The following is an 11,371-nucleotide window of genomic DNA, read 5'->3' on the forward strand; positions in this document are numbered from 1 at the left end:
GCCAAGTTGCCCAGGTGGGTCTCGAACCCGCGGGCTCAGGCCATCCACTCACCTCAGCCTCCCAAAAGCGCGGGATTACAGGCTGAGCCACCGAGCCCGGCTGATATGTGTGTGTGTGTGTGTGGAGATTCTTTCCACATGTTTGCCCATTTCATGACGGGCGATTTATGAGCACACCTGCCCACATGTGCTGAGCGTTCGGCAGTTTTTGACCCCAAGCAGCATGATCCCCCTGGTGCTCCACCCTCCCTCTTCACCCGATCTTGCCCCAAGGGACTTTTCTTGGTTTCCCTGGATGAGAAAGAGTCCTCAAAGGGAAGTGCTTTCACCAATATGAAGCGACAGAAGCTCTAAAAGTCCTCAAAATTGACGAGCTCAAAAACTGTTTTGAGCAATGGAAAAAGCATCTCGATCGGTGCATCAAATGGAGAGTCATTTGAAGGTGACTAGAGTTTGACATGTGAGAATAAACACACAGTTTTGATCAATTCTGGTTTGGGGAGGTCCCCCGTTTGCTGGGGCTAACGATTGCCTTCCCAGCACTCTGTCAGGACTGGGCGTGTCATCATTTGTTCTTCACAACGAGGGTGAGTATTTCTGCTTGTATACAAGGGGAATCTATGCTCAGGATGGTTAAGTGACTTACCCCAGGTCACACGGGAAGGGATGGCTCCCAAGCCCATGGTCATTTTACCAAATAAACGTAACAGAAAGAGCCTAACCTGAGCTTCAGGAGATGCAGAGGAAGGAGCAGGTTATTTTCTCACGGCTCTGTTCTGTGTGACCTCAAGCAACTCAGTTAGTCTCTCTGGACCAGTACTGGGAAGGCGGTCATTAGCCCCAGCATATGGGTGAATCCCCCCAAACTAGAATTTATTTATTAAAAATTGTGTATTTATTCTTACATTTTAAACTCCAGTCACCTGCAGCCAGTGAATTCACACATGGGGCTGGGGTATTGCACTGGGTTTCGATGCTTTGGGGAAGATTTTGGCAGCATACGTCAAAAGACACACACGTGTTCATGCCCTTTCATCCACTCCTGTGATATGAATTCCAAAAAATAATTTTAAGGAAGGAAACAAGCTGGGTGCGGTGGTTCACACCTGTCATCCCAGCACTTTGGGAGGCTGAGGTGAGAGGACTGCCTGAGCCCATGGGTTCGAGACCAGCCTGGGCAACATGGCAAGACCTCTTCTCTACAATAAATCAAAAAAATTAGCCAGGTGTGGTGGCACGCACCTGTGGTTCCAGTTATTTGGAAGGCTGAGGCAGAAGGATGCCTGGACCTAGCAGGCAGAGGCTGCGGTGGCCATGGGTATGCCATGACACTCCAACCTGGGTGACAGAGTGAGACTCCAACTCAAAAAAAAAATGTAATTAAACCAGGTACAGTGGCTCATGCCTATAATCGCAGCACTTTGGGAGGTGGAGGCAAGAGGATTGCCTGAGCCCAGGGGTTCAAGACCAGCCTGAGATATATGGCAAGACCTCGTCTCCACAATAAATCCAAAAAATAATAATAATAATTAGCCGGGAGTGAGGATGCACACCTGTAGTCCCAGCCACTTGGAAGGCTGAGACGGAAGGATCTTCTGAGCCCAGCAGGTTGAGGCTGTGGTGGCCATGAGCATGCCACTGCACTCCAGCCTGAGCAAAGGAGTGAGACTCCAACTCAAAATAACAAACAAAAAAACCCCAAAGATATCATTAGTCACTTAAAAAAGACTAAGAGGCTATACACAAAATTGTAACTAGTGTTTGAGTGGCAGAATCATGGGATGCTGGGTCTTGTTCAGTTTTGTCTATTTTCAAAGGGTTTTAAACATTGTAGGTTTTCAGACCTTAAGCTATTCAAGGGGAAAATTAATTCAAACAAGAGGGTTCTGCAGACTTTCCATAAGGTCCTTCCAGAGGTCAGAAGCCGTGAAATTCCCCAGTGACCCTCTCGAAGCCTCTGGCTGCCTCTCCTGTGTCCCCTCCTCCAATACACAGCCAGTAACCATCTGGTAAACCAGTCTTGCAGCATCTGGCCCCAGGCCGAGGAAGCTTTAAAGGGGAAAGTGTTCCAGAAAGCTGCTCAAGTGACCCCACCCAGCCCCAGTGTGGACTCCTGCCTCCAGGGAATCAGAGTGACTGCACACTTTCCCCGGGAACCCACTCAGCTCTGCCGGGGTGAGGGGAGGTCAGTGAAATCAAGGGAAGTCTCAGAACCAAAGGAACGCAGCAAGCATCAAACAGGCACCCAGAGGGGCCGTCCCCTGTGCAGGGCTCCAGGGGACAGGGAGGCCGGCCTTACCTTGGACCTCGACACAGTCTGCCTGGCTGAAGGCACTGTGTCTCCCGATGGCCTTTGCGAATGTCTGGGCCTTCACACAGTAGGGGGCCCCCGGCTCCATGGTCTCCAGGTGTACTGGAATGCCCCCACGCCTCACGGTTTTAACTTGTTCCTTCAAGAAACCAAGGTACAGTTATTCCCCGAGGGCAGCAGAACTAGAAAGGGCGAAAAGTGCCAGGGAGAGAAATCTGCAGAAACTTCCTTCCCAGATGCCTCTAGAATGTCCCCTCTCCTTTGGGCACACGTCTGTTCGTTCATTCACATTTATTTACATATATGCTTGAAGTTGGAGTCTCACTCTGTTGCCCAGGCTGGAGGGCAGTGGCACGCTCACGGCCACCGCAGCCCCGACCTGCTGGGCTCAGGCGATCCTTCCGTCTCAGCCTTCCAAGGAGCTGGGACCACAGGCTCACGCCACCAAGCCCGGCTAATTTTTTTATTTACTGTAGAGGCGAGGTCTCACCAGGTTGCCCAGGCTGGTCTCGAACCCCTGGGCTCCTCAGGCGATCCTCTAGCCTCTGCCTCCCAAGTGCTGGGATGACAGGCGTGCACCACGGCGTGCATCAGTCATTCATATTTATTCAGCACCTACCATGTGCCAGGCATGGTTGTGGGCGCCGGGACATAACATTGAACAAAACAAACCAAGTCCCTGCTCTCCTGCAGCTTACGTGGGAGGAGACGGATAATGTATAAATCTGGGTCAGGTGGTGATAAGGGCTGTGAAGAAGAAAGCAGGACACAGAGGCAGAGAGGGCGAGGAGGTGCTTTTTTTTTTTGAGTTGGAGTCTCACTCTGTCGCCCAGACTGGAGTGCAGAGGCTGCTCCCGGCCACCGCAGCCTCGACCTGCTGGGCTCCGGCGATCCTTCCGCCTCAGCCTTCCAAGTAGCTAGAACTACAGGCATGTGCCACCATGCCCGGCTAATTATTTTAATTCATTGTAGAGATGAGGTCTCACCAAGTTGTCAGGGCTGGTCTCAAAGCCGTGGGCTCAGGCAACCCTCTCACCTCGGCCTCCCAAAGTGCTGGGCTGATAGGCTTGAGCCACCGCGCCCGGCCGAGGAGGTGCTTTTTAAAACAGAATGGGAACAGAAGGCCTCTCTCAGGGCAACATTTGGACAGAGGCCTGAAGATTAGAAATCGGACCCAGCAGGAGCTTGGCATGGCCACTGCTGCCAAGGGGCTCAGTGCACAAGAGCAGGGAGGTGGCAGTGCCCTCTCTCTCAGCCACCCGACCACCCGTCTGTCCATCCACCTGTTTACCCCTCCCCAGGGCCTGTGTCCACATCTGAGCCTGCGGAGGCTTGTCTGGACCAAGCCCTGATGACTCAGGGCACATGCTCTTGGCTGGGCACCAGCCCTGCCAGCTACGGGGTAGGGAGTGGGCTCCCTCCCAAGGAATCTGAAGGCGCCGCATGCTCTCTCCTGCCCAGGCCCCGGTCTGCCCCCACACGGCTCCATCTGCCTGTCTGGCAATGCCGTGTCCCACCAGTGGGCCTGCCCTAAATCCTGGAACCCGGTGCTATGGTGGCCCCATCTGCCCACACACCTTTCAGGGGAAGTCACCCAACTCCAGTCCCTGTGGAAGGCGAGGCAGGGCATGTGTCCTGCTCCCCAGATGCTGCTGTAAGACCAAGGGTACCCCTGGATCCTGAAGGGGCCGATCAGAGTCCAGCTGGCGACCTGCTTAGCCCGATAAGCTTCTTCTTCTGAGGATTTGGTCTCAGGAAACCAAAGGCCTAGGGTTAGAAGCAGAGACAAGCCGGGCGCGGTGGCCTCACGCCTGTCATCCCAGCACTTTGGGAGGTGGAAGAGAGAGGATTGCCTGAGCTCAGGGGTTCGAGACCAGCCTGAGCCACATGGCGAGGCCTTGTCTCTACAATAAATCAAAAACTGAGTCAGGCGTGGTGGTGTGCCTTGTCGCTCCAGTACTTTGGGAGGCCGAGGCGAGAGGATCGTCTGAGCCCAGAGGTTCGAGACCAGCCTGGACAACTTGGTAGGACCTCGTGTCTACAATAAATCAAAAAATTAGCCAGGGACAGTGGCACACGCTTGTAGTTCTGGCTCTTCAGAAGGCTGAGATGGAAGGACCACCTGAGCCTAGCAGGTCGAGGCTGCGGTGGCCTGAGCGTACCCCTGCACTCCAGCCCGGGCAATCGTGAGACTCTGACTCAAAAAAAAAAAAAGAAGCAAGGACAAAGGAGAGGGGACACAGAGAGGGGAGTCAGGCCTGAGAGGCCTTGGGGACCGGCAAAGCACGTCACAGGCACACGTGGAAAAGAGTGATGAGGGATCGGGGCCTGGGGATGTGCTGGGAGAAATTCACAGAAAGCGTGCAATGCAGAAGACCCATCAGAGGGGAAGAGGTTCCTCGAGCGGGGGCCTCCTGGTGAGTGGGGCTGCAGCCCCGCCTTGCCAGCCCTGTTCACTGATCTTGCGAGAGGCCCCCTGCTGAGACACCTGTGACCAAGCCTGTCTGTCCTTGTGGTGGCTGAAGTGCATCTCGAGGCCTTGTCGCCTACCAGCTCGGACGGGGCTCCACAGGTCTCAGTGTCCCCCAGTTCCTGCTTGAACGCCCCTCCACCTTCTGCTGCTGCTGCTTGTTTGGCCATTGCCCTGTGGAGGCTGGGCTCCCCCTCGCCCCATCCTAGACCGCAGCCCTCTTCCCATGGTCGGAGCAGCACCCACCTGGGCATTCTGCTTGGCTGATTCTCATCATCAGACAGGTTTATTCACAAGCCAGCCCGGGCTCCCCACCCCAGCTCCTGCGCCCTGCCAGGATACACACCCTCCGAGGCTTGTACCAGCCTCTCGTGCTTTTGAAATCATCCAGTTGATCTGGAACACCTGACCTGCTTCCCCTAAGTAGCTGAGGAAGCCGGCTTATGAGGGAGGGGAAAAAATGTATTGAAAAGGCGTCCTCAGTCCAACGAGCTTAGAGTTTAGGGCAAGGCTTCAGCAGCTCTGCCCTGGAGAGACTCTTGCCGTGGCCTGCCACGGACCACGGCCGTTCTTTGAAGAAGAAGCTGGCCAGGTGTGGTGGCTCACGCCTGTAATCCCAGCACTTCGGGAGGCCGAGGCAAGAGGACTGCCTGAGATCAGGATTGGAGAGGCCGACGCAAGAGGATTGCCTGAGCAACAGGGCGAGACCCCGTCTCTACAATAAATCAAAAAATTAGCCAAGCATGGTGGCGCATGCCTATGGTCCCAGCCACTTGGAAGGCTGAGGTGGAAGGATCGCCTGAGCCCAGCAGGTTGAACCTGCAGTGGCGGTGAGTGTGCCACTGCACTCCAGTCTCGGCAGCTCCAGCCTGGGCGACAGAGTGAGATTCCAACTCAAAAAGAATAAGAGACCCATGGCATGTGCTCTCATCTTTTGCACACACCACCCAGGACTCATCCTCAGGCTGCCCAGACAGCATGCACCGCAGGCACCGGCTTCCCTTGCCCACCCTGAGGTCTGCGCCTCTTTCCCCAAAGCCCAACCCAAAGGCCAAGGCGGGAATCTCACCTTGGCGCCAGACTCCCTCCTCCAGTAGAACACAAGGAACTCAAACTGGGGTCCCAGGTCTTCCAGCTCAATAACCAGGTGGAAGCCATCCTTGGTGACGTCCAACCCGGGTGGGGTAAGGATGGCTGTTGGCAAGACAAGGGGAGAGTCAAAGCCAGCCCCACACAGGACCGATTTCCCTGGGACACAATGACCTCGTCATTGGTGGAAATATGCCAGCCCCATGGGGAAGGGAGGGGGTCAGTCGTAGCTTCACAGCATGTGGAAACATGTACCCCCGCTCCTGTGCTCCGCGGGGGCTCGGTAAATGCTTTTTTGAGTGATGAATGAATGAAAAAACAAATGATGAATGCTACCATTCCCTTTTGTAAAAATATTTTAGGCTGAGCGCGGTGGCTCACGCCTGTAATCCAAGCACTTTGGGAGGCCGAGGCAAGAGGATTTGCCTGAGTCATGGGGCTCGAGACCAGCCGAGGCAACTTGGCAAAACCTCATGGCTACAGTAAAAATTTTTTTAAATAGCCAGGCCTGGTGGCACATGCCTGTAGTTCCAGCTACCTGGAAGGCTGAGACGGAAGGATCGCCTGAGCCCAGTAGGTCGAGGCTGCGGTGGCCGTGAGCGTTCCACTGTACTCCGGCCTGGGTGACAGAGTGAGACTCCCAACCCATTCATGGACTGCTGATTTGCTGAGGCTTGAAAGTCACCAGTAACTAAGACATACCGCTGAGCTATCCGAACTGTGGAAGTGCACATGTCTCTGCCAGGTGTGCTCAATCCCCTGCTGGGCTCCGGCAGTCCTTTTGCCTCAGCCTTCCAAGTAGCCAGAACTACAGGCGCACCCTACCATGCCTGGCTAATCCTCTCACCTGAGCCCAGCAGGTCGAGGCTGTGGTGGCAATGAGCACGCCACTTCAGCCTGGGCAACAGAGAGACTCCAACTCAAAAAAAAGAAGTTTCAGTTCAGAAGAGAATTGTGTGACAGTGTTGGGACAGCCACCCTTCCATTCTTATAACGCACTTAACCCACCCAGGAAGCTTAAGAAAATCGTGTTTCTGCTGTGCAGAGACGTTACGTGTCATGCCCAGAGGCCAGAATTTGAGCCCATGTGTTTCTGTTTCTGGCCTCCTCTGTGTGGAGTCTCCAGCCTCTATACCAGTGTATGTCAACCCTGGCTGTCCATGAGCGTAACCTGGGGAGACTCTTCAACTCCCAGTAAGTAGTATGCACAGAAATAATTTGAATCAGACTCTGGACATGAACCCCAAACACGAGTGGTTCTAAAGGTTCCCTGTGATTCAAATATGTGGTCCTGGTTAAAAACCTCTGCTCTCAGCCAGGTGCGGTGGCTCACACCTATAATCCCAGCACTTTGGGAGGCGGAGGGGAGAGGATGGCCTGAGTCCAGGGGTTCAAGACCAGCCTGGGCAACTTGGCAAAACCTCATCTCTACAAATAAATTTTCTTTTTAAATAGCCAGGCGTGGTGGTACATGCCTGAAGTTCCAGCTACTTGGAAGGCTAAGATGGAAGGATCACCTGAGTCCAGCAGGTCGAGGTTGGGCTGTCCGCAAGCATGCCACTGCACTCCATCCTGGACGATGAAGTGAGACTCTGACTCCAAAAAAATAAATCTGATCTCAACAAGGCGTCCCTTTAAGAGTAGAAGACCCTTTATTATTTATTTATTTATTTATTTATTTACTTATTTCCTTATTTTTGAGTTGGAGTCTCACTCCATTGCCCAGGCTGGAGTGCTGTGGCACGCTCATGGCCACCCCAGCCTCGACCTGCTGGGCTCTGGCGATCCTTCCGCCTCAGCCTCCAAGGAGTTTTAGGAGATCCTTTAAGTAAGGTCTTTCAAGTGTGCATGGGGAGAAGGTTGGAATGGTCTTTTCCAAATGGAAAAGGACAGACTTGATACCGTTAAGAGACCACGATGCCATCCCAATCCACTTGCTGGGATCACACAGGACGGCGCCTCTCACCTTCTGCCAGGACAGAGCCTTGTTCTTCAGTTCCCGGCAGCAAGCCCGTTTCCTGTTTACACTGGCGTCCCTAAGTCTAAGGTCGCCCTGCACACCCCCACCCACACGGCTCTGTAGACACTCCCTTCTCTCCGTCTCACCCGTGCCTTTCTTTCAGCAAGAGCTACCCGCCCCAGCGACGATCTTGGCTGGAGTCCCATGCTCCCAGTAGCCAGAGGGAGGTGGTGCCGGGTGCTGCCTGGGCACCACGGCAGAGGCAGAGCTGCAGTGCCCTCCAGTGCCCCTTAGCCTCCTCCCCCAGTCCCTGGCACTGGGATCCTCCCACTTCAACCAAATCCTCCCGGTGACCACAGTCTGCTTGGTCTTTGGCTCTCAGCTCTGGGCATCCCTGGGCATCATGGTAATAATACCTACCAGCTGGGAGTGGTGGCTCACGCCTGTCATCCCAAGACTTTGGCAGAGGCGGAGGCGAGAGGATTGCCTGAGCCCAGGGGTTCCAGATTATGATGAAACCTCATCTCTACAATACATCAAAAAATTAGCCGGGCAAGGTGGCGCACGCCTGTAGTTCCAGCTACTTGGAAGGCTGAGGCGGAAGGATTGCTGGAGCCCAGCAGGTCGAGGCTCCAGTGGCTATGAGCATGCCACTGCACTCCAGTCTGGGTGACAGAGTGAGACTCTGACTATAATATTAATAGTAGTAATAATAATAATAATAATATCTACCAATAGTTGATCAGATGGCACTGCACCGAACATTTACACGTTTCATCTCATGTCATTGCCACAAAACCCGTGAGACAAACCGCTGTCCTTCTTACAAAGGAGGCTGAGCTGGGATTTGAGCCACATCTATCTGACTCCACGGGGCCAACACCCCCTTCAAAGCTGTCTCCACCCTCTCCCACCTCCTCCATCCCGGGCACCCCACCTTCTAAACCCTCCTAATTTCCACCCAGCATCACACACTTCGCAATGACCGTTGACTCATCCCAGGACCGCAGATGCGTCTCCAACCATCCTCTGTCCCCACCCGTGGCAGATGCTCTCCGGCCCCATCAAGAAAGCAGCCAGCAGAGGTCCTGCCCTTCCCTTTCCTGCTACCCCAAGCTGGCCACATTCCCACGAGGAGCTACCTCGTTCCTCCCCACCTCCATGGAGTCCTCCACCCCAGAAGCTAGACAGTCATCCCCTCCTCCGTGAAGTCACTTTCTCTGTCCACGACGCTCTACCCACCTGGCCTCCTAGGACCCTTCCCTCCATCCTCAGGTTAAAACCCAGGATCTCCCAGGACCCTGTACCCTCTTCGTTCTCCATATCGTGTTCTAAGCGGTCTCATCCGCTTCTAAGCCTTCGTCTGTTCACTCTATGATGTGTGTGTCTGGCTCCGACCTCTTTGTAGCCCAGGGCCTGATTTCCGGCTGCCAACCAGACCTCTGTGGCGTGATATCTTGTGGAAACCTCAGTCTCAGAGCCCAGAGCCAGGGATGTCTCCTGTTCCTCAAGGCCAAGTGCCCCCTGGGTCCTCCGCCTTGGCTGGATTCTCCAACCCCAGCGAGAGGCTGGACATCTTCCTCGTCTTCCCCTGTCCCTCCCCCACACTGGTCCCCAAGAGCCACCCTCCCTCACCCCGCCATGCCTCTTGGATCTACCCTTTCCCCCCCACGGCTTCCCCACTCCTGGGAGCAGCAGGTGCGTCCCAAACCCCATCCCCACCCTTCCCCTGTCCTGCTCCGGCCTACCTTCCACAGAGCAGCCAGAGTGATGGCTCTGAGACAGACAGGGCCAGACCCTCTCTGCTCCTGGCTTGGTCAAGCCTCCCGTCACAGCCCTTCACCACCACGCACCAGCGGCGTCCCGACCCTCCGCCCATCCAGCCCTTGCCTCTGATGTTCCCCAGACACTGACATCCTTTTCCACACTAGCCATCGCCCGCCCTCAGCCATAGCTGGCCACCCACCTGGCTTCTTCTCTGACTTGTTTCTCAGGCCTTTTTTCCAGGTACTGCTGCAATGGAAAAGTGATGTCATACCCCACATCTTTATAATAATGATTTTTTAAAAATTAAGTTAAGAAAAGTTATGACCCATAGAAGTGACCATAACAGGGCAACTGTTTCTGGTGACTCTGTAACTTTTTTTTTTTTTGAGTAGGAGCCTCACTCTGTCACCCAGGCCGGAGTGCAGGGACACACTCACTCCCACCGCAGCCTCGACCTGCTGGGCTCCAGCAATCCTTCCGCCTCAGCCTTCCAAGTAGCTGGAACCACAAGCATGCACCACCACGCCCAGTTAATTTTTTAATTTATCGTAGGGATGAGGTCTCATCAAGTTGCCCAGGCTGGTCTCGATCCTCTAGGCTCAGGCAATCCTCTCGCCTCCGCCTCCCAAAGTGCTGGAATGACAGGCGAGAGCCACCGTGCCCGGCTGGCTCTGTTAAACTATCGATCCTTTTGCACGGTGAAGCTGCTCACACAGGCATTCAACATGGGGATAATCAGGCCCCAGAGGGGAGGCAGTGTGAGCATCACGGAGGAACAGTTAGGGTGGGAAGCAGCAGTCCTGGGGCCACCTTCCACTTTCCGAGCAGCTTTGCCCCCAGGTTCCCCACCCCCTAAAGGCGGAGCGTGCCAGTCAGGAATGGCTTCCAAAGTCAAGGGCATTGGAGAGGAAGCACGTGGAAAGCAGTTGGCGGTTTTTCAAATGTACCCGTAGGGGCTGTTTGTGTTTACACAAGACCTGATGCTAAAAAGAGTCTGGAAAGTCCAGGCAGACAAGGTTTCCGAGAAAGAGCCTGGCAGGGAGTGAGGAGAGACGTGCTTACTCGAGTTCCGGTGGAAGGGGTGCTCCAGGGTGCTCCAGGCTGAGGTCTGCGAGCCCAGGGTGGCCCTGACACGGAGGTTGTACTGCACGTTGGCCGTGATGTCGTCGGTGACGTCACACTCAGGGCCTACGGCGGGGGAACACCTGCTGCTGGGGATCCAGATGTGGCTGGCATACAGACTCTCGTACTCCCTGGCAAGGAGACGGGGACACAGTCACACCAGCCCCCAACCCAGGCTCAGTGATGGCTGGAACAGCTTCCTCCCTTCTTCTGCCTTTGTGGGTGGGCCCATAAGCACGTGCTCCCCACCTGGCTCCCCCCTCCTCCCTCACCAGCCGTCGGTTTCTATTGATTCCTCTTGTAATCCCCAACCCATCCAGAGCGCTCGTCTCTCCGGTCACCACCCTGGTCTCAGCCACTGTTGTCCTTTGCCTTGCTGGGGTCTCCAACTGGCACACCTGCCACCCTCCAAGCCGCCCATCACTCGGCAGATCAGAATGTTTCTCTCCACCTCCTCTCACACCTAGAAGAATCCAGACGCCTCCCCACGGCCTGCAAGACTCTCAGGCCTTCTCTCTCACGCCGTTCCTAAGTGCAATGTTCTTGCCACGCTGGCCATTCCTCCAAAATGCTGAGCTTTCTCTTTTTTTGTTTCTGTTTGTTTGTTTTTTTGAGTTGGAGTCTCACTCGGTCGCCCAGACCGGAGTGCAGT

General features: G+C 54.8%; 1 protein-coding gene across 1 annotated transcript in view; it reads right to left on the bottom strand.

The window, feature by feature from the left end:
• IL20RB (interleukin 20 receptor subunit beta) overlaps positions 1-11,371 on the bottom strand; it is a 33,518-nt gene that overhangs the window by 7,634 nt on the left and 14,513 nt on the right. The window contains exons 6-8 of the mRNA XM_008053002.2: positions 10,660-10,850; positions 5,851-5,975; positions 2,300-2,450 (exon numbers count right to left, since the gene is read on the bottom strand). Of these exons, the coding sequence (XP_008051193.2) occupies positions 2,300-2,450; positions 5,851-5,975; positions 10,660-10,850 (467 nt within the window). The remainder of the gene's footprint in view (positions 1-2,299; positions 2,451-5,850; positions 5,976-10,659; positions 10,851-11,371) is intronic.

This window comes from Carlito syrichta, unplaced genomic scaffold (assembly GCF_000164805.1).
Source record: "Carlito syrichta isolate Samal-C Ts95f unplaced genomic scaffold, Tarsius_syrichta-2.0.1 Scaffold287770, whole genome shotgun sequence".
NCBI lineage: Eukaryota > Metazoa > Chordata > Mammalia > Primates > Tarsiidae > Carlito > Carlito syrichta.